The following is a 27,755-nucleotide window of genomic DNA, read 5'->3' on the forward strand; positions in this document are numbered from 1 at the left end:
GTATGAGGACCAGAGGATGCATCTCATTAATTATCCTCCACCAGCCTTTAGTCAGCACGAGCTGCTGGTAAAGTAATGTGGAGCTGGGAGTGGGGGATAGGAAACTGCCCCTCCTCCTGGGAAACAGGCTTGCTCTGTAGTTCATGCTCAGGCCAAGGCATCTGGAGGAGCTATTTCTGGCATCACCATGCACTCACTCGCAGTGTGACCAGGGCTGAGTCACACATCATTATCCCGTATGCAAATTAGACATCAACAACTTTGCAGGTGATGTTTGTTGCAGCCTATCTTTTTTTTTGTTTGAAGTGCTCAAGTGTACCAGTACATGGTATTCTGGGCTGACCTGGAGGATCTGTGGGCTGTAGCGCAGCCACCTGCACCCAAGAAACAACATTTTGTGTTTTTACAAGTGATTGGTTCCACGTCAGTGTTTTTTCCGGGGGCAAACCCCACCTTCACTGAGATGTGAACCGAGGCAGGTCTTGCTCTGAGGGGCAGCAGCATCTGCAGCGTTTGCTGGGGGTGATGAGCCTTTTTTTCCCTCTTCAACATGCATTGTAGCCCTTGCCATCATATGTGCCTTGAAGAATCACACAATATCCTGAGTTGGAAGGGACCCACAACAATAATCAAATCCAACTCCTGGGCCCATACAGGATATCTCCAAGAGCCACACCATGTGCTTGAGGGCGTTTTCCAAACATTTTTTGGAGGTCTGTCAGGCTGGTGCTGTGACCATGTTCCTGGAGACTCTCACCCAACCACACTCTGGGTGAAGAACCTCTGCATGATATCCAACCTAAATTTTTTAATATCTAACTTAAGATGATTTTAAGCTGATGAAATTCATCACGTCAGGCCATGTAGCAGGGGCCCTGGATGACATGGGTGAAAGAAGTGTTTCCACAAGCAGAAGAGTGAGTGTGGGACCTGTGCATGGCGCCAGTGGTGTGGAATAGTGAGTGGAATGTGTTGGCTTCAGCTGGGGTTATTTTCTTCACAGTACCTAGTGGCTTGTTGGGATTTGTGCTGAGCACAGGGCTCATAAGAGATGTCCATTCTGGGAACAGGAGTTCAGTTCGGAATGGGCAACCAACCCACCCAGGGGCTCGAGTCACCATCTCTAGAGGTGTTTTAGAAAACCTGGACGTGGTCTGGTTGTGCTGGGTGATAGGCTGGACTCAAGGACGTCCGAGCTCATCCCCCAGGGCCAGCACGAATCTCCGCCACAGACACAGCCCGCAGCGGGCTCTTCCTCACGCCGCGCAGGCCCTGACCCGACATGGCGGCCGGGGCGCGGGCGGCGGCGCAGGCGCGGGGGGCGGCGCTGGCGGCGGCCGCTGCGGGCCCGCCCGCATGGAGCCCGCGCCGGGGGAGCCGGCGGCCGCCCGGATGGTGGCGTAGGGCCCGCACTGCCGGCCCCGCAGCATGGCGAGCTGCCTGCCGCCCTGCGTGATCGACGGCGGCACCGGGTGAGTGCGGGCGGCGGCGACCGGCTGCCGGAGCCCGTGCTGGGGACGGGGGGGTGTCTGCGCGCCGCGCCCCTCCGCCGCCTCCCGCTGCTGGCGAGCGCTCCTGCCGTGTGTCCCGGTGCTCTCGCGGCTTGCTGAGGGTTTCTGTCCCCTCCGGCCTTCAGCTCGTGCCCATCGCTCTCGTCCTTCCTCTCCCCTCCAGCCCTTCCATCCCGCTGGAGCGCGGAGCGGGGCAGCCCTGCCGTGTCCCCGCCGTGCGTGTTTCTCTGTGCCCTTCTCGCCTCTCGGGACCCGTTTTCGTCTATGTCCTCTGGCTTTGGAGTATTGCATGATGCAAGTGCTAAAATTGGGGACGTGTTTCAGAAGGGGAGAGGAGCGGGGAGCCCGCAGAGAGCGGTGCAGAGACGATAGCTGGGCAGGGTGCGGAGATGCCCCGGCCGGGTGCAGCCGTGTGGGCGCCCTGCACGCCGCAGAGCGCGGCGAGCGCAGCTCCCCTGGCCGCGGGCCGCTCCCGCTGCGGCTGTGCCTCCCCTCCCCGTTTGAAACCCGCCGTCCCCCGGTTTTAACATGTTCGCCTGAGGTAGGAGAGCGAAGCCTTGGTCATCCCTTCACCTTTCTCTGATCAGTGTGAGATTTATTCCATACTTAACCAAACCACGAGTTTTGTAACTCAAGTCTTTGAGGGCGGGAGTGACTCTGAATTGCAGAGGTTTTGCTTGGGAGGCGTTTCAGGAGCGGGTCTGTCCTACCTCTTTGCTGGAGCAAACCCATTCTGCATCCAGTCCTGCTGTGCTTTAGCGGGGAGATGTCAGAGGGAGCTGTGATGAAGGTAATATTGAATCCGTGGTGTGCTTTTGCTAATTAATACCTTTCGCTTGGCCCAGCAGTTACAGACAGCTCTGAGGAGAGGAAGTGAAGCGCCGGTCCATGAGTAACTATTCATGCAGTGGCTTTACTTGTCAGACTCAATATCACTGATTGCATTAATTTAGCCTTTCCTCTGCAGGGAGCTTGCAACACTGTTTTAATTTCTTTAATACTTGGAAAGTTATCTTTAAAATTTCTTGAAATGAACAATTTTTAAAAATCCAAACCCCAAATGAAGAAACACCGATTCCTAGGTAACTGCAGGAAGCACTTTCCAGTGTTGTGGTGCTACATTTCCTTCTCCTGATAAAGTGTGTCACATTTTAAATATGTCTATATTAAACTGTCATGAAAGTTGTAGAAATCTTTGCCTGTTTCTGTTTATACCTTAGCTTACCAGAAACCAGCTCTGTTCCTCATTGAGGAATGCTGGAGTTCACAGCTGGAGACTTTGGAAGTAGAATGGAGACCAAATTCTACCTTGTGTGTAATTCTGCTTGCTCTTTAGATATTTTGGTAGTTTCCCAGGTTTATTCTGTATATTTAATGAAGATATTGTATACACAGATCTGTTAATATTAAAGGATTACTACTTGATACTATTTGATAGTTTTGAGAGAAATGGGAGGTCTAAATGGATCCTTTAGAAAGGGTTCAGTGGAAACTTCAAAACCCTGAAAATGCATTAAATGCCAAAGCTGCCTTATGCAGGAGACCCCCTTGGCTTTCAGTTTGTGGAGTAATTCCAGTGTTAGACTAGCAGTAGATATTGCTGGCCAACAGTTACACGAAATAAAGAAGGATAGGACATTGCTTATTGTTTCTTTTCAAAGAAATAATAGTTGAAGTAGAATTTCTAAAATCTTTTTAGTGCTTGAATGGGTAAAGCTGATGGATTTTGTGTGTGGGGCACATGTGTATTGTTTTGTTTCAGGAAGGGTCTGTCCCCAAATGATGCACATTTATTTTTCAATGCCTCCAAGTGGTCTTAATTCCCAGGAGACAACATATCTCTGCTGTGGGACTTGTGCTTGACTTTGCTGTAGGGCACTCAAAAATGGAAGACTTTTCAGCAAAGAGACTACTGAATGTGAAATAAGTTATTTTGCAGAATTCAGGATGAAATGAATCTGAACAAAAGCAGCCAGAAGATGTAGCTTGACTCATTGATACGCAGTCTCTGGAATTTTCCTCTGTGTGGGCTGAAAACCTTCTTATTGTTAGAATGAATCTACTTCGGGTTACAAGCTTCAAACAATTCATTCAAATTATTCATGAAAGGGCTTTCAGATGAAAAATCTGGAAGAGCATAGCAGAAAGGGAAAGGTATTTGCAGACATGCACTGTGGGACATTGTGTATGTAAAATACACTTTTCTACTTAAATCTTTGTTACTGAATGACGTGTTCTGTCCAACCACTAATCCATCTTTTTTCATGTAAAGGATTTTAAGAAGTTTGTTAAAAGAATGGTTTTGTTGTTTGTTTTGTGCATAAGGAGCCTGACTTAAATTACTCGTACTTGCAGTCACATGCCTCAGTCTTGTAAAGTGCCAGAATTCCTAAAAAAAAGTAAGAGCAGACCTTCAGTGAGAAACATATTTTTATATCAGTACAGGATAATGCTCCTTTAGTCTATTGGATATAGATGATTTGAATTCCCTTAGCCATGAACTGTTCACTCTTTATTCACAAATCTTGCAGAAATAGTTAATAATTTGCTATAATCTTTTCCATTAGTATTTGCAAATGACTTGACATAGTGCAATTTTGATGCACTACATCTTGATTTTCTCTGCATGAGGTTCTCCTCATGATCAGTTTACACATTGCTGTCACTCTTTGTGGAGAAGGGCATGCTATTTTTAGTTCCTTAGGACTACCAGGCCTTTCTGTGTTGCTGTTTTAAATAGCTTTAAACTTCACAACTAGTTTTATTAATTGGCATTTAGCTGTGGGACATCAGAACAGTAGTAGGTGGGTGGGCAAAACAAAGATATCTTAAAATACCTCTCTTTAGTCTATTTGCAGACACTGAGGAGTGCTTCTGGTTTGGGTGTATTTTATTGAGGCCATTCCTTTTTAGTAAAGAAAAAGTATTTTGGCAAAGTCTTACAGATGAGTTCAAAGGTAAATACTTGATTTCTGGGAGAAGTGAGCTGGACTGGGTCTTTGGACTTGAAGTTTAAGCTGTTTTTTGATGATGTGGCTATTAAAGATAGCTGGATCCTCAGAACACACTGTGTTTCCCCTCTCTTACTGTATTTCTGATGCCTAGTGAGTTGCTTTAGACAAGTATTACCTCTGCTCTTCTCATGTGAACAGGCATTATTGTAATTGCTGTTCTGGGTCTAAGGATCTTGAGTTAATTAACTGTTTTTTATAATCACAGGCTTCAGTCCTGCAAAGTGCTAGACTTCCTCAAGAAACCCAATGGCTCTACTGTACTCTTTATTCTTATAGTGGCTGCTGATGCTCTTGGGTAAATTGTGCAGACAAAACAGATTTTTTTTTTCTTTTTTCTATTTGATATTCTCTCTTTCATGGCTTCTTCATTCCCATCCCTCAATTTCAAAAGTGCTTTTCCAAATCTTCATTAGGAACTTGTGTTGCAAGTTTCTGAGACATAATAGAGTCTGCTCTGGCAACCTGGTATCACAGGTGTTCTGGCAGCAGTAGCCTGGTTATTCAGACTCTCAGCTGTCAGAGAAAGTGTTCTATTTACAGAGGCTATTTGTTTGTTTGCAGGACTTTCTCAAAGCATTCTGCTATTTTTAATCACATCATATTTATCTTTTCAGAGTGTTTTTTGTTTTTTTTGTGTGAATGTAACACGTTGTTTTGAAGATGTGGACCAAAAAAGCAATAGAGAACATCCAAATGCTAAAATAGTCGCATTTGGGCTTTGCTTTTTTGCATACTTGTACAGAGAAAAAATTGGGTGTCTTGTGTTTTCAGATGGATAAAGGAAGTGCTTGAGTTGGTGATTTGTTCTCGTGCTTTGGGAAGAATTTTCCATAACATATCTCTTCTCTCTAAAGTGGTTAAGGCTGCAGCATCTACTTCCAATGCAGTCCATTTGTATTATGTCAATTCTAGATAAAAGTTTTTCCATCTTGGTGGGACCTCAGAAGAGAACAGGGTTAGGATGACCAATCCTCATGCAAAAGTTTGTGAAACTGGCTTGTGTATGAACTCATCACCTGGTCAAAACAATATGAAGGAGACCACACTATTTTTAGAAGTTGCTTGTTTCAACAATATGTAATTTCCAGAGATTTAAAAAAAAAATGAGTAGTCCTCCAAATCTCCTTGCATGAAATAGCCTTAGTCTATTGGATCAGTTTCCTGCTAATTTTTAGTGCAGTATCCTATATTTTGGCCAGTTTCCAGTAGGTTCCTATCACTGGCAACAAATTGCTGCTTTTAATGAAATTAAGTTGGAATAATGATTATCTACACATTCTGCTACAGCTGTCTCTGTAATTTTACAGATCACAAGATGTTGCATTACCATTAGTCTGCTAGGCTGTAACCCAGGAGAAAGAACTATGTTTTAGATGCTTAAATATTCATGGGAGAAAGGACTGAAGACCAGGTAACCTCTCTAACTGTTTAAGCCCAGAGCCTTTCCAGCCAGTGAATATTTAAATATCATGAAGGAAAGGCAGTATTTTCTGTAGGAGGTCTAGAAATGGGTCACCCAAACACTTTAATGTGCCCTTGAGAGGTGGAATGAGGTGGGTCCTGCTGGGCAGAACAGAGATCTGGACCAAGTGTGCCAAGTCTGGAGGCTCCTGGATAGCAAAGAGCAGCACGACTCCATCATCTATTTTCCTTCTCTTCCTAAGTGGTCTTGGGAGAAATTAAGAGTTTTCCTTCCATTTGGATTTGTCAAAAACACTTGAAATGCGGCTGCTTGTTCCAGTCTGTCTCTTTTTTGATCCTAAGTAGATTTTTTTTAACAGATTTTGTTTTTCTGCTTGTTTGCTTAACCATTGAACTGAGAATTAGTTATTCTCTTAGTTTCAGTAATAGTCTTTCATGGATTAATGGCATGCAAAACAAATCTTTCCATATGTTACCTTCTGTGAGATGAATTCTTTGAAGAGAATTTTTTTCATTATACTGGGGAATAAACTTATTTGGTAGTTTTTTCACCAGGTGAATTAATCCAGGTTAAAAATGAATCTGTAAAATACTGAGCTGTAGGGGTTTGGTAACTTTACAAGTTACTCTAGTAAGGGGATGTGATCCATTCTGGAGAGGGAAGGTAAATCTCTTGCAGACTGGTAGCCCAAATTGACTTATAGAGAGTGTTTTCTTTTTTTAATTCTGTGAGTGGGTGTGAGTTTAGCATGTGTGTTGAGGGGGGAAAAGATGGCAAACTGAACTCACCTGTTGGCCAGACTTTAGTTTAAGAAGTCTGGTTAGACTGCAGGAAGCTTTTAATTTATTCATGCACTCAGATATATAAAAATAGTATGAAATATATATATATGTATTTACATGTATGTATATGTAGATACTGTCTTTGGTTTTTGTCTCTGAGGCTTGAAGGGCTTTTTTCATGATGTTTCTGACTAATTGTCATTTCTAAGTCATGAAACCAGGTCTTTTAAACAACAGCAAAATAATTTCCTTGGTTTTCATTATGTTCATTTAGTCATGATTCATTTCAGAGAGAGAAATAAGAGGAAGTGGCATGTACTGGTCTTAAATCCCAGTGGAACTCCTGTTGTTGCTTGTTATGTTTTAACAGTATTCCCTTAGGTAGGCCTCATTCTAAAATGTGAAGAATCTATGCAATAATAATCATAAAAAGGATTTTTACTAGTAATGTCCTTCTTTACAGTCAATCTAATTTAACATCCTGATTACGTTTTTCTGAAAACCACAGCAAGTGTGCATAAACAATTTGGATTAGACTGAAAGCATATGTCTATAATGATGATTAAAAACCCAACAAACCCTTGCCTCCAAAACATAGTCCTTGTCTTTTTAGCCTTGAGGGGAATGGCTTTTCAACTATTGTTTGAAGTCTATTGAAGCTATAGCTTTGAAGAAAAGTTGAAATACAAATATTTAAGTTCCAGGGTCATTGGTAATTCAGTTTAGATTAATTCCTTTATCTAAGAAAACTGTGTTTCTTAATGAGTATTTTTATACCAAATACTCTGTAAAGAGGAGTCTACTATTCAAGCTGCTAATGAAGATGTAAACTCTGCTTTGGCCATGGCATAGTATTGTTTGCAAATATTGAGAGTAAGATGCAAAGACTTTAAATTCACTTTAGGACCTAGGCTGGGGTTGGTCTCATTTAAGAATATCGTGGCTATAGGTTTTTTGTGTAAAAATGATGTGAACAATGCTGATTGCCTCAAATCATGCTGTAATTCTGCTTCAAGCTAATGGCAGTATTAAGAATGACATCCATCTCTGCAAGCATTCAATCAATTTAGTTGGGTTGGTTTTTCTTTTAACCCTGTTTCTGATGTGGGTTTTGTTATTGTGGGGTTTTTCTTTTTTTTTCTTTTTTTTTCCCCCTAGGAAATAGAGCTGTTTTTCATAGTCTGGGATGTTAATTATTTCTAGTTGCTAAAGACCTGGAGTAGCTTGAAGCCACTAATAACTGTAGATAATTTTATGTTAAAATTACTTTTTTTGCTTCCTCCTTCTTTTTTCCTCTTGATCTTTTACTTTTTAAAATAGATATTATATGTATATTGAAAGAAATGCTTTGTGCCATCTGCTGCCCATTTCTAAAACATTTCATCAGTGCAGGCTTGCTTTGCTGTAGTATTTGTCTTTTCTCACATAACATACTATACCTGTGACAAAGTGAGTGGTTTGCTAAGGGCCTGAAAGGGAGTTTTATCAGGATTGTAGCAAGAGTTCTCAGCTCTGGTTTATACTTGTGGCACTGTATTATTTCTTTATTTTCCTTTATTTGAGAATATTAAACAAATATGTAAAGTCTAAGGTTCTCTTTAGTCATGGTAACTGAAGGGTGAAATCTTCACAGCCCTAATTTTTACCAAAGGATGCAATGTGACATGCATGTCCTTTGTCATAGCTGGTCAACAAGATGGAAAAAGTAAGAGTAGAGTTCTCACACTTGATAGTTCTGAATAGCAAAATCTGTAAGCTGAAGTTGAAAAATAAATTAACACCTAAAATATTTACCTCTTTGAGCTTTCTTTTCAGCAGGATGATACTTGAAAAAATAACCCAGACACGGACATGGCATGTGATGCATGTTTCACTTTTACTTTTAAGAAGTGGAGTGAATTGAAAGTATTTTTTTTTCTTCATGTTTTTGCATCTAAATGCATCTAATGACCTGGTGATTTTTTTTTTTTTTTCCCCCACTAGGTATACGAAGCTTGGCTATGCAGGAAATACAGAACCTCAGTTCATTATCCCATCATGTGAGTTGATTTTGTTTCAAATTGTAACATACACTGCTGTCACTGAGCACTTTCATGATGAAATGAGGTGCTTCCAACTCCCAGCTCAGCCGTGGTAGTCCCGTGTCCATCTGGGAAGTGATATTCATCCTGTTAGCATCTTTGGCTGGAGTGGAGCTAAACACAGCTCCTTGTTTGCAGTTAGCTAGGACTGTTGCTCATTAAACCAGCTCTTGGTTGCTATGACAAAGATGAAGAGAACTCCAGTCCAATTTCCTTTATATCTCCATTTTTTTTTTTGCCAGGACTCTTGAGTAGACAGAATGCAATTTACCTCCTGTCTACCTGACACCATGGTTACAGCCTGGATAATCTGGGGAAGGCTCCCAATCAAATTAAATACTAAAGTGCAGGTGGTGTCTGCCTTATTTACATTGTCTGGGACTGTAGACAGTATAATATTCAAAAAAGTTATTCTTATTAGAAAATGTTCCTTTTGGGTGTGTGTTTTTACCAATTAAAATGTTCTTGCACATTTAACATACTTTTGTTGAACAGATTTACTCTTTAATTTTTTTGTGTGTTAAACTTGTTTAAAATGTTATACTTTTCTGGTGTTCTTGATTTTAATTGACATCTTATTAGTTTCTCTGAAATGTTGTATATATATATATTTATAAATAGTAGCACTGACTATGTGTTTACATCTACAGTGGCATCTGTTACCTCCATTTATATTAAACACTGCTTTTTACTTTTTTTGTAAACTTTGCCAATTAACTACTTTCTAATGCTTCTAGACTACCTTGTAGCTACTCACAGTAAGAAGTATAGAGATAAGGAAATTATAAAGGTAATTGATGGCCAGAGAAGTGAAGGGGACACAAGTTCTTCACCAGGTGTAGCTGCAGTGCTGCTTACAGTCTCACTGTTTTAAGTATTGTAAAATTTGAAATCTAAATCACTGGCAAAGATTTAAATGTCCTACATTAAAAAAGTTGGATGGCAGGAATTTCCTGTGAATTTGCTATAAATCTTGTTTTATACAACTATAAACCTGTTGGGGGAGGGGTAGATGTTTTTCCAAAATAATTGTCTGCCTGTGAGTAACTTTTTGGTGCTAGTAGTATTTTATGTGTTTGTGGATAGTGTCTGCCTACTTTGCATTTTCTGCTGTATGTTGTTTAGATCCTGATTATGACCTATTAAGAGAAAACTATATAAATAAGGTTACATTTTAGCAGTTCTTCATTCCATTTATATTTTTAGCTTGCCCCAGATTTGATTTTTGCTGTCTCATCTTCTTGCCTACAGCAGCCATCATCTAATAATTTTAGTGATAGTTGCAGGCTGCTAATGGGAAGCATAAGTGTCTCCAAAGATCTGTCTGTAGCACTGAAAATTGATTTCTCCCCTCTCTCTTTCCTCTTTCTCACCAACCAGGATAATGACTCCAGTACTTACTTTTGAATGAATACACAGTTTATCTTCTTCTCTGGTGCTCTTCCTCTTTATTTTAGTGTTAAAACTCAGAAAATCATATTGTTTTCTGGAATGCTGCACCTAGTACAGGTTTAGTGACTGCTGTAGTCTGTAACAAAATGCATTTTCAGTATTTTCTGTGAATTATTATGTACAATAATGGAATGGGTGACCAGAATCCTGCAGGATGCAGTGAGAATGACTTGGCTCTGTTGGCTTATTGGTAGATCACTTACACGATTTCTACTTTTTATATCCCAATTTTTATTTCTGAAGAAGAATCTTTAAGTAAATAAATATTCATCACTTGGTATTTTGCTGTTTTCATTTTGTTTTGAATTGTTTTTTGGGTTTCTTTTAAGGTATTGCAATCCGAGAGTCAGCCAAAGTGGGGGACCAGGCTCAGAGGAGGGTGATGAAAGGTGTTGATGATCTGGACTTTTTCATAGGAGATGAAGCCATAGATAAACCTACCTATGCTACAAAGGTGAGCATTCAGGAGACCAAGGCAGCCTTTCCCAAGTCTCACATTTTTATGATAAAATGTGCTAGGACTTCTGGATAGCCATTCAAAACACGTTTGCTTATTTTGTAAAGCATTTTTATTGCTTTTTAAAAACTGCACGATTTGGTTCATGGCTTTACCCTTTTTTAGATATCTGTTTTACTAGTGCTGTCTTATGTGGTTGGTGTTTGTGTAAATATTCATTGATACAGTGCAGCTGTTCAGTTTTCAAAATTCTGAGCTATTAAAATAGTCATATACACTGAATATTTAAAATCTTGCTGAAAGTGTACCCTTTTAACATGGCATACAAACAGGGAAATGTGTTGGATACTTTTGCTTCAGGGAATGTCACAATTGTTTTGTGAAGGGCTGTCTTCAATCCAGCTTTTCTGTGAATCATATTTTCCATACCCTAGTAAAGGACTTCTTGTACTTAAAAAGTGTTACTGGTTTATGAACTATGTGCAAAAAAATCATATTTTATACATCCTTCTGTATTACTTAAATGTCAGCTGTGTTCTTAACATCGAACAAAATGTAAACATCATCCCTGCCAGAAATTTTAGTTGCAAAATATATAGCCTATATGGTTTTTATTTCTTTTTATAATATGGAAAGGCATATTGAAACCAAGTATGATTCTCAACTTGCTATGTGATAAAATTTATATAAAAAGAGGTTAAAACACAGTTCTGCAACAGACTAACAGGAATAGAGTCTGGAATCTGGCTGCTAGTCCTGCAAGGTATAATTGGGCTTGGAAGTACCTGGGAGCAGGAGGCATCTTTGAGCTGTTTCTCTGAATTAAAGTCAGGATGGAGGCTTTGATGAGATGTCAGACTGTTCCTGTTGCTGGGTTTACTTGTCCTTGCATGATCCAGTGCTGACAAGTTTTGCTGTTGCAGTGGCCTATCCGACATGGAATTGTTGAGGACTGGGACCTCATGGAGAGGTTCATGGAGCAGGTTATTTTTAAGTACCTTCGAGCTGAGCCCGAGGATCACTATTTTTTAATGGTGAGTTGATGAGTCCTGGTAAGGAAATTGCTTTGTAAGAGGAAAACCAGATGCCATTCCAAGCACAAGTAGCTCTGCTAGAGGTTTTTTCTCTGTATGCCTTATTTCTCTGGCAATGACAAGGATTGGGGTGGGAAGAGAAAACTAATCTTTAAAGCTGCATTATGACTATATTTTGATAATTTTGTGATGCAGGATACTGCAGGTCAGCTATTGCTTTTGAAAAGCTTCAAGCACTGTTTAAATTCTGTTGTAAATTTTTCTGTTTTGAGTGCACTGAGGATTTTACAAGTTTGAATACCATACCAAGCTAATCAAGACAGGATCTTATTGAGATGCTTTTTCAAAACTCTTTGTTTTTGCAGACAGAGCCTCCACTGAACACACCAGAAAACAGAGAATATCTTGCAGAAATCATGTTTGAATCATTTAACATCCCAGGACTTTACATTGCTGTGCAGGTGAACAAAGTGAATGTGTTCTTCTAAAGCACGAAATAACTGCAGTGTTTTAGTCTTTCATAGACACGTGCCTAAAATATTTGAAACAGTATTTTTTAAGAGTGTAAATTAGAACACTCTGCCTGCTTCTAAATATAAACTCTGTGCTGTAGGCAGTGTTGGCCTTAGCTGCCTCCTGGACGTCCCGGCAGGTTGGGGAGCGGACTCTGACTGGAATTGTCATCGACAGCGGTGACGGGGTGACCCACGTCATCCCCGTGGTGAGTAGCAGGGTGCACTTGGGAATCAGCAGTGCTTTGGACAGCCTTTCTTTGCAGTAAATCTAAGCTTCAAGTGAAGCCTTGTTTCTAAATTTGTAGTGTTGTTTGGGATTTCTTTCCTTGCAAAAGTATGTATTTCACTGTGTGTTGGTTTAGCTGGCAGACTACTCCTGTAGTCACAGTAAGGAGCCATCAGTCCAGCTTTTAAAATACTATTTCTGTGTAAAACCTTGCCTTCCATTACTCTGATGCCTCAGTTCTCTTAAATATCAATAATTACTATGGGTTTATGTCTCCTGCATGCCAACAGTGTCTGATAGGAAGTGTCCTAACTTTTTTGACACCCTGCATTTTGACTGATAATGTGTGCTTTTTATATGATTTATTGTATTTTATTATTTCCACTCTGCTTATGTGGAAATAACTACAGATTTATACGTGTTCTTATACATGTCCAATCTCATCGGTTTAGTTATGTGAGGATGTTAAAAATACAGAGTTATCTGTGAATACTGACATGCATTGATGTAATTTTCTGTATTTTAAATGATACTGTGTCCTTGAATGATCAGGTGTATTAGAAAAGAAAATTTGATTCCCTTTAACTTCCTCTTGCATTTTGGTGGTTACTTGATCTTCTCAGTATTTTGTCTTGTGGGCAGTGCTGAGAATAAACAACATTTACTGTGTGAAACTCTGAAAAATGAAAAAAAGCAAGGGTAGAAATAATGTGGCTCAGTAATATCAGTGTTTTCAGTTAAACACATTATAAAACAATTCAGCAAGTAGATTTCTTATTTTTGTTGTGCTTATTGTAACATCCTACTTCTATTTGAGTTTTCTATTCCTATTTGATTTTTCTTGTCTGAGAAATTAAATTTTATAGTATTTTCTATTAGTTTTTCACTCTCAAACAGAACACAGGTAGTTCATTTATATTATGTTTGCTTTTCTGATGATACCTTAAAGGAGCCATCAGGTCTGACTAGTGTGTACAAGATTATTTATCACTTGTGTATCTGTTAGATAATCAATACCTGTTTATATGTGATAATCTAGGTCTTTAAATAAAAATTTTATCCACTTTGCAGTGGGGTGCACATTTTTAGAGTGATTTTGCAGTTTCAGGATTTTAATTTTAATAGAAAACCAGATTATTATAGAAATGAATGTTAATTATTGATGCACAGTAAATTTTCTTCTTAAATATGTCTTTTCCTCTCCTCCTACATAGGCAGAAGGCTATGTAATTGGAAGTTGCATCAAACATATTCCTATTGCAGGTAGAGATATTACTTACTTTATTCAACAGCTTCTAAGGGAAAGGGAGGTAGGAATTCCTCCTGAACAATCTCTGGAGACAGCAAAAGCCATAAAGGTACATCCTCCTTTATCTCTTAATAAATACATAATAAATCTCCTTGAGCTAATTTCTTGGCTCTAGCAAGTTGCCAGTGGCTCTCTTATAAGTGCAAATGTAGGCAGTGTATTATAATTACACCAGCTTCTGGTGATTTATCCAGTCAAGTGTGGGGGAAGGAGAAAGAGGAAAAAAATATTCATGCTGGACTGTTTGGAGTGAGTATGTTCCACAGATTAAACCAGCATTTAAATTTAGGAGTTGTTTAAAATTTGCTTTGTAATAGAATTTAAAAAAAACAGTAGGGCCTGCTCTTGCAGTGAAAGCTTGCCCCTGAAATTCTTTATAGTCACAGACCTACTGATGATGTTTTCATTTTGAGAGGCAAATGTAGCTGAGTCAGCATGTGCAGCCCTTTGGAGCAAAAGTGCCTCGTGGGATTGAGCAGTGGTTTGGGTGAAAAGTCCCTTCAACAGCTCCATTTGTAAAAACACTCACATTTTTCTTCCCTGCTTGTGTTGCACTTGAATTCAGTGGTGCACTAATTATTTCAGCAGTTTGTCACTCCTGGTGTCTGTTAACAGGAGAAATACTGTTACATCTGCCCCGACATAGTGAAGGAATTTGCCAAGTACGACGGAGACTCTCGCAGGTGGATCAAACAATACACGGGCATCAACGCCATCAACAAAACCAAGTTTGTTATCGACGTTGGCTACGAGAGGTTCCTGGGGCCCGAGATCTTCTTCCATCCCGAGGTAAGGACAGGGAGTAGCTCTGTTCGTTTGTGCCATTCCCGGTGCCTGGGCGCCATCCCGTGGCAGTGAGAGGCCACTGAGTCCCCTGAACAGCAGCCAGGTGCACTCACGGGTAACTTTAGCACAGCAGAAAAGTGGTTTTCTCATGTCTGGTCTGAGGTTTGAAACATCTTGTTCTGTTCCTTTAAAGGCAATCTGAACTTGAGAAGAAATTGAATTCACAGTTTTTGTATAACATTTTCACTTTCTTTCAGCATCTTTAAACAAGTCTACCTTTATACTTTGTATTTGTATGCTGCCAATCCCTTTGGACACTAGTAAGCATGATATTGATTATATTCTAAATATTGGGTGCAGACTTTTAATAGTGAATCAATTTGTAAGGCATGAATGATTCATTTATTCTTGAAGGAAATCTCTTGGTGTGGTCGTCTGTCTGATTTTTGGTATTCCAGTTTCAGGATATTGTGAGAGGAAGGAGTCTAGTTTTAATACAGGTTCTTTCCATTCCTACACACTTGAGCTTATGCAGGCACCCATAATCTGTAATGCTGTTGAAAACTTTTATTAAAATTCACTTTGAGGCTGGTGAATTTTTCTTTTATCTGCCCTCCTCCTTGGAAGATATTTAAAAGATTCTCTCAGCCACCTTTTGTCTAAATTCCAGCTTTAATTTTCTGTGGTCAGTTTGTAGCCATCTGATCTTATGTCTATATTAAGTCTTTGGGTTTACCAATGTGATTTAAGAAAAAAACATTGAATCCCATGTCAGACATAATTTTAAGAGCCCCTTTTTCCATGATCTCTAAAAACTGTTACGAATGGGATGAAGAACCAATTTCCATTTTTTTCATTTCTAGGTAGATTCTTGCTTTTGTATTGAAAAAAAACACCCAAACCTGAAGTGACTTCCTAGACAAGAAACACATATTAGATGATGTGTACTGCATCCAAAGAGAATTTCTTGTGTTTGATTAACTCCTCACTTGAAAGGGTAGCAACTTTGCTAGGTAAAATCTGTCTTTGGTAAAGTTGGCTTGTAATCTTTTCCTGTTTTCAGTTTACAGAATTTGTTCTGAAGTCTTTAATACTCCTGAAGTTAGATGTTGGAGTCTGTGGCTATCCAGGTTATTTCTCTACTTTTTAAATTAGATATTTTATTTGCCATTCTCCAACCTTATCATACTGGCTGGCAGACTGCAGTTTTACATTCAGTTCTCTTGTCCCTGTTCTGGGATGATGTTATACCCTACCTTCCATTTCTACTTACTGCTTTTTCCCCTGCTGTTTAATCAATATCTTTATGGGGAGCTCAGGAGTTTGCAGTCTGTACTTCATTCAGATGAAAAGTCAGTGTGCAGCAGCATCCCTTTTGATTTATGTGGCTCCATGTTTTTGCTTCTTGCTTGATTAATTCTTACTGTGGAAGTCAGCTTGAAATCTTGGGGAGTGCCCCCCATCATTTATAGGGCTTCTGAACTCCAAGACAACTTTCTTTGCTAATTTTCTCTCAGTTCAGTGTTTCCTTGTTATGTTTGACTGTTGTTATTTATTCATCCATGTAGATACCTCATCTTGTTTTGAATGTAAATCCCACATACTTTCACACAAAAGCTTTTAGTATATCTAGAATAATATATTACTATGTATTGGTAATTAATTTAATTTTTCAGAGTTTAATCTCTGAAAGGAAAAAAACAAACATGAGCTATCACAAGTTCTTTTCCTTAAAGCTTATGTTTTTAAGTGGAAAATTTCCACTAGACTGTTTACTAGCTTTAGCTTCTCTTGACTTTCTATTTTTATAAATGCAGAAATTTGCATTAGCACTGTATTCGTGTTGCATTAATTGGGGCTTTAACTCAAAACCTTAGACTATTTATGTTTTTTTGAACATCAGATACCTCCTGGGCTTGGGAAAAAAAATCTGACTTTTTGGTGGGAATTTAACTGAAGTGTTTTAGTAGCATTAAGATCTTTTTGCAGGGAGACATTCTGATTTGCACACTAATGTTTTTAATCTCCCTTGAAAGGAAAGGCAGGACCACAGTCAGTGGCAACAGCAGTGTGTTTAATATTGCAGGAGAACTCAAACTCATCTTGCAGGCAATAAAGGTGCATAGTGCATAAATTGTAAACAGTGAATTTCTGACCAAGGAAGAGAATGTGTTTCTCAGCTGAAAAATAAATTATCATTTCCCTTGTAGAGAAATGTTTGCCATAATGTAGAATAAGTGGTGAACAAGACTTGAAACTCCTACTCATCCCCTATTATAAAGTTGCTCCACAGTCTTATTTCTGCCTTTTTATCTCTTTGCTTTTTGGATGAAAAATCTAATGCCTGTTTTTGTTTCATTTTAGTTTGCTAACCCTGATTTCATGGAGTCCATTTCTGATGTAGTTGATGAGGTTATACAGAACTGTCCCATTGATGTCCGGCGTCCATTATATAAGGTATGGCCTTTCTCTTGCAAGATTCATGGCATTTATTTAAGGACTAAATACCAGCATCGTGGCTACCACTTCCTCCACAGTGAGAAATGTGCACTTTGGGTAGAAATTAAACAAAGTGTCACTTCTGAATGCCACTAGATATTCGCTGCTTTTTAGTGTTGAAAGAAAAGTTTCTGTAAAGGCTTGATACCAAGGTAAGTATTGTCCCTGAGGAGCTGTGGCAGGGGGATGTTATTTGTATCTGTATCTGTATTTGTAATGTGAATTCTTGTGCATGAAGGATTTTGGTTTTGCTTAAGGGTTATACTATGGTCTTGCCCCACTCACTTTGCCTCCTTTATTAAGTAGTGCTTTCCAAATGTTTTTTAATGGTCTTGTCCTGTTCCTGCCCATTGTCTGCAGTTTAGTCAGTACTGCATCATTTATAAAGTACATGAAAATTGAAAATATTTTAGGAGAGAACAATTAGGCCAGCTTAAATCCAGGGTGTAGTCCAGAAAGTACTTTGAATTCCTGATTCTTTAAGGAATGACAAGTAAGGTACTGACATGCATAGTCTATGGCAAGCTCTGTCTGTATTGGTAGCATATCCCACATCCCATGGTTCCCTTTTTTGTGCTTGTGTAGGAGCAGTGCAATTTTGGAAATAACAGCATAAAGCTAGAGCCATGCAGAGATTTGTCAGCTTATGTTAAAGGTAGTTCCTCACCTGGTAGAATTAGCATTAAGTTCCAGCTAATTAATGTTTAAGAAAATTTGTAATTCTTAAAATTTTACATTTTCTTCTTCTTGCCTGGTAAACACCCTCTGTAATCTAGGATGAGATGTAGCACTCCAGAACAGATCTGTGGGGCAGGATAGAAGGGAAAGCTGAACTACTTAACAGGCTCTTATGTCAGTTCTGCATTAGATGTTTTCAATGATTTCAAGCTTAGGTAGCAGCAGGGTTTAGGAACCCCTTAGTGTGTGGCTGGCTTAGGGTCTCTGCTTTTTATCTGAAAGACCAGAGCTTCCTCAGAGCAACAGATTCTTTGCTTTGATAGGGCAGGATTTGGTACTGATTGGAAAGTGGTGTTTAAAATTTGAGGTTAAGTTACTTCTACCTCATCATAATCAGTATACAGGTAACTTTCCCTTGGCTTTCCACTGATTGAGACTTTGTTTTTCCTTTTCCTGTTTTTCATTATACTTTCCTAATTAAAATAATGTTTCACAATTACTTGGTGAATGTACTGAGAGATGTCAGTAGTTATTAATGGTATTAGTTGCAGTCTTCTTTAAGCAAGGTCACCTCAAAGATGAGCATCTCTTGTTCTCATTGTTTGAAACAGTGTATGCATGCAGAAATATTCCTCTCATATTTTCTCTCTGAGCTTTATCAGTTTCACTTGCCTACAGTGTTAAGTGGTGGCCAGTCAAGGTTCTGTGCTTTGGAGCTGAGTTTCCATCAAATGTGCTTGGATTCTTCCTCAGTGTTGTTCCTGCAAAAAGTACCTAACAGTACCCTTATTGCAGTTTTTATGTGGTATGTAGCCTTTGAGTCATTATTCCACAACCCATCTCTTGATGTCTTATGGTATTTCTGAGTTTTACTGCTAGTATCCCTGTTTCCTAATCTGATCAACATCTCTCTCAAGGCCAGTTATCTTAGCTCATATTGATGTTTGGACCAGCAGAACCTTGATAAGACTTCTTTAGACAGATCTGTGACAACCCAGTCTAAAATGAAGAAAGCATCTAAGATTTGTAAATGCTCATTGATCAAAAAAAATGACAAAAGTCTGAAAGGGTCTGAAAGTTTGATTAATAAATTACACACTTGTCATGGAAATTGATCTGTTAGTCTCTGACCTGCTATTTAAGCACACAGCAGTAGGTTTTGGGTAGAGGGGCAGGGTAAAGAGGGAGAGAAGAATTAAAGAAAGAAAGAAGAAGGAAGCACCAGTCCTGGTTTCAGTGTTGATCCATCTGCATCAGTCTGGCCAATGGCATGTCCAGGCTCCTGGGGGTACCATTTTATGGAGGGGTTTCTTGCTTGCCATGTAAATTAGTTACAGTGTGCAGTCTGTTCTTTCAGACCTTTCTGGAAATGGGTTGGAGGGCTTTGGGGCTTTTGGTGGTAGTAATCCCACCCTATAGTCCATGCCAACTTCATCCCACTCATTCTTGTACTGTGTTGTGGCTTCTTCTGATGGATAAATGCCCTCTGTGTGCCTGGCCCCTCTTCAGCCAAATCCTGTTCTTCCTCCCAGTGTGTTAATACCAATAGTCCCTGGTTATTACCAGCAATTCTTGTCTGCTGTTACCAACAGTCCTTGGTTGGCTCCACAGTTGTAAGTTACTGCTGTTTGAGACATACATGTGAGCCCCTTATTTTCTGGGAACTGAGAGCTCAGAAGGATTTCACTTTGGACTGCTGTTCACAGGACCAGTAGAGAGTGGACTTTAATCATAGTGTTTTTCCATCCTAGCCATAATTTGAGTTGGTAAGTTTCTTTGAAAGTTCAATAGCAAATATTACTTCACTCGAGTTGTTATTTGGGCAAGAAAAAAGTTCTGAAGGCTGTTAGTTAACAGTTCTCATTTAACACGTGTAAGTTCTGGGAACTGAATGTTTTTCTGTTAGCAGTGTTCTGTTTCTGTTAAGCTCAATAAGGGCTTAGTCCAAGTGCAGTTTGTCAGGGCTGGGGCCTAATGAGCATTTCTCAGATCCCATTGGGGCCTGGATTGGGGGAGATGCACCCCTAGAAATCCATCCCACAGCTGAAGTCACCTTTTTCTGTGTGCTTCCAGAAGATCCCATAGCCTTCAGCCATTCAATACTGAGCACAAACATCCTTTCACACGTGATGAAGCCTTTTTTAATTGTATAATGATTGCCAGCAATGCACTTTCTAATTCCCATGATTACATCACCTTAATGTGATTGCTTGGAAAACTGATTTGTATTATCTAACACAGAGCTGAGAGATCTGGCTTGCATGTGATGAATTGCTTTCTGCTAAAACAGAGAAAGATAGGTATGGGTATGAAACCAAGGGGCTTGCATTGAAACTTGGAAGAAATGAGGTGGGTTTTGGTGGGTTTATTATTTAATTCTTTTTTTTTGTTTGAGGCGGCAAACCTAAAGTTTCAGAAAGCAAAATTAAATTTAAAATGAGTGTTCAAATGAAATGAGAAATGACAGAGGAGATAATTTTTGGATTTTACCACATGGATGAAACAATTTAGCATCCTGGCTAGGCTGATCATTTGTATATGTTGAATTCCACTGAAAAATGACCCATCCTGCATGCAGCTAAAAATTCTACATTTGTGGGGCTCAGTGACATATTCCATCACCCTTAGTGTTCTCTGAGAAGAATAGTATATAATTAATCTAGTTCTATTTCTTGAGAATTTCTTAGCTTTCTTTTTTCTTAAAATACTGTTGCACAATCTTTCCTTGTACTTACCTCATAATTATATGAAGACATAGTATAACTGATATCTCAGCAATGGAGAGAAGTTGCAGGGAGAGTGCAGTAGCATGATGGTCTGCAAAAAAATGAGACCCTTTCCCAGCTTTCAGGTTCCTGTGGGCACACCAATGAACTCTGTATAACTACTGCACACCCAGCTTGGATCAGTGGTGAACATCTGCTCCTGTGGTACAGCCACAGCAGATGCTGGTGTGGAATGTTTTCAGCACTAGTTGGTATTTAAAAGTCTCTTTTCAACCTGAAAATGCTCTGAAACTTGTCCTAACATTTGTCAGTTAAGGACATGAGGTTTTGGCATTTCCTGTCAAAAACCAGTCTCCTCCTGAATGTAGTTATAGTAACTTTAGAGGTTGACAAAGGTCTTTGAAATGTTTTAAAAACTGCTTGCTATCCTAATAAACAATATTTTTAGTCAGTAACAGGTTCAGAAACTATCACTTTTATTCCAGGCTCTACTTCATCTTTCTTTTTCCTTATCCAGAGTCTCTCCCCAGGTACTTCCAGAGTTAAAAACAGTATTAACAGTTCTGAGGTCCTTGCCTTCTCCCAGTACAAAGAATAGAAGTGCAGGGTCACTCACTGTTCCACAATTGATTTCTTTCAACTTTTCTCTGCTGTGTTTTTAGCACAAATATCTGAATGAAAGAATATAAGATAAATGACATCTGAAGCCAGGTAAATTTTGTCAGAAATACCTTTGGAAGGTCTTAGCCAAGCATGCTTAAATATTCATGATTCAGATCATGTTGAATCAAGTGACAACATCCTTGACCTCAAACTTTTAAGCCAACTTCTCAAGTTGAAAACTCTGCGTGAGGTGGGGAGCTGTGGGATATTGGCAAGTGTGATGCTTTATTGGAGATGAATTATTCTGGTTCTCCATGGAAACACAAGTGCATGGTGAGAAGATTTTGACAAATTGGCTCTTGGAGAAGGTGACTTAGCTGAGTATGCAGCTCAGTCTCTCTCAAAATGAAAACATAGTGAAATAGTAAAGTCAGTCTCGTTGCTACAGTTAAGATTTGGACTTGGCTTGTTGTGTCAGTGTTCAGTCAGCAAGTTGAACACTGGAGAGGTCCCAGGTGTAGGAGCTAATGGGCTGGTAAAAGCCCTCTGAGATCACTTCTGACTTCAGTTGCTGGTAAATAGGAATAGCTGGTGTGAGAGCAGCTCCAGCTGCACAGTGTGGTGGGTAGATGGCACTGTTGGACTGGCTTTGCTGATCTGTGCTCCAACACCACAGAAATTCCCTGTTACTGACCCAGAGCAGAGTGGGGAGACTCTAGGGGTGAGGGAGGGGTGGTGAGAATGCCAGGACTTGGATCTGCTGGCACCATGACAGGACAGGGGAAAGGAGCAGCATTTCTGTTGAATATTGCTGTATTCCTGCTGTATTTGAGTGAGAGCCCCAAGAGATCAGCTCTGTCATTGTAGCACAGGAGTACTGTGGAGAAGCCCTGCTTATTCCTATCACAGCTGTAAATAAATTTGTAAGACTTGTAAATTTGCTAGTTGTTTTAATCCGCAGGATTTTCTGGTTCCTTTGTGTCTGAAGAGTATTTCTGCAGAATGGCACCACCATAAGTCATGCTGAAATCTCTTGCTATTACTTGAAATGTAAAATGCACATTACATTCATTATTTTAAGGAAAAAATGAATGGTTTCTTCATTATTAGAAGTAAACATATTTTTAACATAGTGTTTCCTACAATAAATTTACTTCTTTTTACTTCATTTATCATTCTGTATGAACACTATTTATCCTTATAATTTCCATGCTGTCTTGACAAATAGTGCCTTGTTTTAACCAAATTAACAGACACATGTAGCTTAATTGATTCACTTACTAATGTAGTGCTTGGCTTCAGCTTATGAACCTTCCTTGTTTTACCCATAATAATTTTTATTAACAGTCATATATTGATCTCATTACATGTCTCTGGTGGTCTGGTCATGTCATGTTAATCTGGGCTGTTAGCTGGAAAGAATAGATGGGCTGTGTTGTTCTTACTTGCAGAAAAGCAGGGAATGCTTTTCAGTTTGGTGCTGCAGAGTCTGATGGATCCAGCTGAGAGTGTGCTCTCATCACAGTGCAGTGTGAAGATGTACAGACCAGTTCAGCACCTTGTGTTTGGTAGTGTTGAGTTCTTCAGGAGCTAGTTTCACTCTTTGGAATTTTTATGTAAGCTTGATTTAGTCAGAGATTTCTGTTGGAGGAGCTAGGTTGCTTTGTTGGGTAATTTAATTTCTCTGCAGCATTACACTGTACAGGCATAATACCAGAAATGGCAGAATGAGAAACTCATTACCACAAAGTTCATAAGAGAAGCAAAAGGTACAGATGAGAACAGAGAACTTTTTTGCCAGTCCTCTGAGGTGATCTCGATGATTTTAGAGGTCTTTTCCACCCTTAATGATTCTGTGATTGGCATCTACCCTCCTGGTCTCCTTCCAGAAATAGCTTACTTCCATTGATTTGCTTGTTGTGTTTAACTTTTTTGGGTGTGTGGAAGGGTTTGGTTCCTCTCTGCCAAGGGAGCACATTCTTTCAAAACAACTTAAATGTTCAGCCAGTTAGCTATAAAAGCAAAAACCAGCTGGAGGTTCCTTCCATCAGCAGGTATGATAATTGGTGTTAGCTGGGAAACACATGGGCTGCTTGGAGCTGTTAAACCAGCTGAAGTGTGTTTGAGCAGAGTAAGATCAGAAGAAGTCTTCTTTAAAGGAATCAGCTGGAAACAGATACTTAAAGCCAAACTTCTTTGATGTTTTTTTCTGGGAGGCCAGAGGATTTCCTGGCAGGCTGAAAACTCAAACATTGCTAGTAAGCTTTCTCCACAGGTGGATTTATCATCCTTTATTTTTAAGTTTTTTGTTAAGTAGTTATTAGAATTACACAGATTTATTCTAGAGAATAAATCAACCCCTTGGTTGTTTTCTTGGGTTAGTTTTTGTTGTTTTTTTTAATCTGACCATCTTTTCTCACCTATATTGTGTCCTTTGTAAGTGGTAGGTGTGGTGTTTGAGGAGTTTGGAGTGGATATGGATTCTGCTTTCATTGTAAGTGGGGAGTACCTGGCTTCTGACCTGACCTGCTGAGTTAAGAAGTTGCTGAAGGCTGTATGATAAGCCTTCTGCTAAAGGGTTAGCATGGATTTGGTCTGGCACTGACAGGAAGTTCAGGGAGCAGAGGCACTGTGACTGTATGATTAACCACCTTCTAAATGCAGTTGGTGTCACCTAGTTACTTATATCCAGAAATTTGCTTAGCCTTGCTGGTCCAGATATGTGATAATGAGGTGACTTACCTTTTCAACATTTACCTTGGTGCTTGTATTCTCCTTGGGCAGTGTTATTGTTGAACTGATTTCAGTGTGTAGAAGTACTTAAATAATCATAATTTGAAGAAGATGTGACTTCTTAGTCTCTAACTCTGGAATGGTAACTAGGTGGAAAGATCCTCCCAATGATATTGCTAACTCTGTAGTTACATGAATTGGTCTTGAATTATTCTTGTGTTTATTCTGGAATCTATTTTTAGTGATAGCATTGTCCACTTTATGGAGTGGACTCCATGCTTGAAGTTTAATTTGCTTTGAGTAGAATTACTGCTTTCACATTCTTTGCCAGCTTCATTATCTCCAGGTAATATTTTCTGATGGCATCTTTTTAATTGCTATTTCATCACTCACGTTGGTTGTTGTTTTTTTTTTTTTTTTTTTTTTTGCCCATTAGTAATTTCCTTTTCTCAAGTGGAGTGCATGACCACTTTGATGCAGGGGAAGAGATGTTCTTTTGTATGGGGAGAGTAGGGGGAGTCCTCCCTCCTGCTTTAACTTTAGGATCAGCTGTGATTTCTGGCTTCTTTCCTCTTTGCTGTCTTCCTCTCTTCCTCTTGGAAATGTTTCAGTAATGTTATGGGGACTTCTGCTTTTTTTCATTAAAGCACACCTGCCTTGTTATGCATTCTTTTATACTGTAGATAATCTGAAGCTGTGAAGAAATGAGTTTTTCCTATTGTAATGGTTTTTATGATGTGCAGGAATTTTTTTCTCATGAATAAACAAACAGCTTTCTTCTCACTTTACAAGGTACAAACAAGATTTCCCTGGTTATCTATTGTTTAAAATCCAAGCACTTCTGCACCCTGCAAATGTGCACACTTATTATGCCTGTCTTTGACTCTTCAGATCTATATGCAGGCTGAAAACAGTAGGTCAGGGATTCTTTCTTTATGGGCACAGTCTTGGTCTGCAATGCCAAAAAATGTTGCTGAGATAATCCTTGGATCTGTGTACAATAAACTTCTGATCCAAATTCCTTATGGACAAGTGCCAAAGGCATGTGAGTGGTTTTAGCACTGTGCAGAGGCACATGTGCAGTTTTGTCACGTTGAGTTCTTTTTTCTGATTGCATTTTCGAATTGCATTTTTGCTGCCACTGATATTATGTTCTGGAGGCCCTGTTTTGAATCCCCCCCATTGAATTGACTTCTGAGTTAGTCTGGGATGCTGCAGAATTAGGGATGGGAAATTGTGCAATGTCTCCTTAGAATCCAAGTACAAGTCCAGGCTGAAAAACATTTGGTTTTGCTCTGAAAACTGAGAAATACCAGACATGCAAGGGAAGAGGCATACCTTCCTCTGTGCTGCAGTTCTTTGTGAAGGTGTGGTGTCTTTTTGAGGAACTCTGAAAATTAAAGAAAAGAGTTCTAGATAATTTTGTAGCTTTTGTAGCTATGTAATGTGATGATATTTGAGCCTTATTTAGTGTCAGGGCTAAAACTGCTTTCTGTGAGCATCCCAGAAAAACTTCTTGATGTAGTGTCTTACTTCTGCTGCTCTGCATATGTGGGGTACTAGCTCATAGTTTTAATGGAATCCTTCTTTGTAATAACCCATTCTATATAAATGCATTTAAAGGAGAAAAGCAGAGGAGCCATGAACCTCCTGTGACCTGGAGGGTGCTTAAAGTGTTCTACCTTAACCTTATCAGCTTCCTAATGATGCTGAGATTGAAATAGTCACCTCTGCAGTGCTGGCTGTTGGAAAACTTGTTTGAAGATGGATTTACAGAACGTGTCTTTAATTCCTGCACAGAATGTGGTCCTCTCAGGAGGGTCCACGATGTTCAGGGACTTTGGACGACGACTGCAAAGGGATTTGAAGAGAGTGGTGGATGCGAGATTGCGGCTCAGCGAGGAGCTCAGCGGCGGTCGCATTAAAGTAAGTGAGGGTTTCAAGTACATTAATTGCATGACTAGTAACCGAAATCAAGTTCAAAGTTTTCACCTCACTAGTGAAAATACACTGTAAAGTCAGTAGGATATGTTTATGTCTTGTTAAAAGCACTGGTGACCTGCAGTGTATGACGTCTCTTTATAGGAATCTTAAAATTATTGTGAGCAGTTCTGGTTTTCCTTCAAGGAGATGTGTGAGCTGTAGGCAAAAAGGGTTTAACTTTGTGTCCTTCATCAGAGTTATCATGAAGAGTTTTTGGACTTGGTCTTCTAGGAAGAACATGTCTGAATAATAAGTGTGGTAGTGATGTGAATGGAGGGTTGAAGGTATCTGGTTCTGACCATGTTAAGTTTGAAAACCAACTAAATATGAACTGTTTTCCTTAGCCCAAACCAGTGGAAGTTCAAGTGATAACGCATCACATGCAGCGTTATGCAGTTTGGTTTGGAGGCTCCATGCTGGCTTCAACAGTAAGTCTTCATCCAAGTTGTTCTTAATTTTTATTGCATGTTGAATTCTGGGTGTATTTGATCTGAGTACAAAGTTTTAAACTTTTTTGTTGTGACAGCCTAAATTATGTCACATTCTGTAGTCGTCACCCAAGTTTTATCTCAGTAAAATTTGTACAAATGGGAGCTTTGCTCAAGTAAGGATATCATGGGTTGACATAATTTTGAAGTAGTTTTGATATGATACTTCCAATATAGTCCCTGTATTCTTTAAATCAACACAAGAGATTAGTTAGAACTTCAGGAATATAGAATCCAAATCAATGGTCTTAAATGCAAGAGAGAAGGAAATGCAGGAAAATAGGAGGAATTGCTGTCTGCCGAGTGGGATTTCTTATGGATGTGTTTAAAAGCAGTCTTATGACCAAACTTCTCTTGATTAGTTGTATTCATATCCAAATTTTATTTTATTATATTTCCAAATGTAATACAATGTCATTAACCTGTAATCTACAGAAATGCCAAGATGTTATTTGTTGGTTTTTTTCTATTTATGTTCTTACGCTTTTGGGGGGGGTTTGTTTTATATTTCTATAGCCAGAGTTTTTCCAAGTATGTCACACCAAGAAGGACTATGAAGAATATGGCCCTAGTATTTGTCGTCATAATCCCGTTTTTGGAGTCATGTCATAATGCTCATCCAGTGGAATTGAGATCTCTGATACCGTGCTGGTAAAGGAACTCATGCAGTGCAGAGGAGCACAGCAGATACTGTAAATACTGAAACAAGATGTGGGTAACTCTGAGGCATTTGGATCACCATTGTGCACTAAAGCACAGCATACAGCCCCAAGTCATTTCAGTAACAGCCATTTCTCTGCTGACTACTCAGAGCCTTTCCTTCTTTCTTCCTAAATGTGAGGTAATTGAAAATAGGTAAGTCTTGGTTTAGGAGGTTGTGCAAATACTACTGAAACTGAATCTTGAAGAATATGGCAGTGTTCTACTGCTTCTGGAAAGATCTAAACCTTTCCCACTTGTGCCCTGAGTTTGCAATCAAACCTTTAGCAATGGAGCACTAAATACCACATTGCCTTTAGGGGAGTTGAAATGGATACAGGTACTTGCCCAAATGGAATAGATTGCAGGATTGGGACAGTACTTTGTAAATGTAGGTTTTCATATAATTTTGTATTTTATGATATTGATAGGGTGAATTGATGACTAGCTCTAAGCACGAACAGCTGTCAATGTTATGGAGTGGTGTTGCATTTTCAGGTGTGAGGCATGTATTGGAGTAGTGCTGGTATATTTTTTTGGGAAAAAATAAGCCATGTGTGATAGAAGCTGATCTGTTCATGTTTGGATGATACAAAGTGATTTACAGTATTGTATGAAGTTTATTATAGCTACTGTTCCTTTGTTTTGAATTTTCTGAAGCTGTTTTTTAGAAGATGATGTTTTGTTTTGCTGTTGGTGAGTGGTGGATGACACAAGGGCCTTGCACCAGTGAAATAAAAGCTGTTAACATCTTTA

General features: G+C 39.3%; 1 protein-coding gene across 2 annotated transcripts; it reads left to right on the forward strand.

Annotated features, from left to right (window-relative positions):
* Positions 1-1,314: 1,314 nt before the first annotated feature.
* Positions 1,315-27,755, forward strand: ACTR3B (actin related protein 3B). 2 transcript variants are annotated; one of them, XM_079301092.1, is made up of 12 exons: positions 1,315-1,472; positions 8,714-8,769; positions 10,593-10,717; positions 11,644-11,754; positions 12,120-12,215; positions 12,368-12,475; positions 13,710-13,853; positions 14,420-14,593; positions 16,955-17,047; positions 25,630-25,755; positions 26,157-26,240; positions 26,817-27,755. In XM_079301092.1, exons 1-12 carry the CDS (start codon positions 1,429-1,431, stop codon positions 26,910-26,912), a joined length of 1,257 nt encoding a protein of 418 aa, XP_079157218.1. In that variant the 5' UTR covers positions 1,315-1,428; the 3' UTR covers positions 26,913-27,755. The 2 variants fall into 2 exon arrangements, with proteins under 2 accessions (XP_079157218.1, XP_079157219.1); XM_079301093.1 differs by having other exon boundaries at positions 26,821-27,096.

This window comes from Erithacus rubecula, assembly GCF_903797595.1.
Source record: "Erithacus rubecula genome assembly, chromosome: 3".
Classification (NCBI taxonomy): Eukaryota; Metazoa; Chordata; class Aves; order Passeriformes; family Muscicapidae; genus Erithacus; species Erithacus rubecula.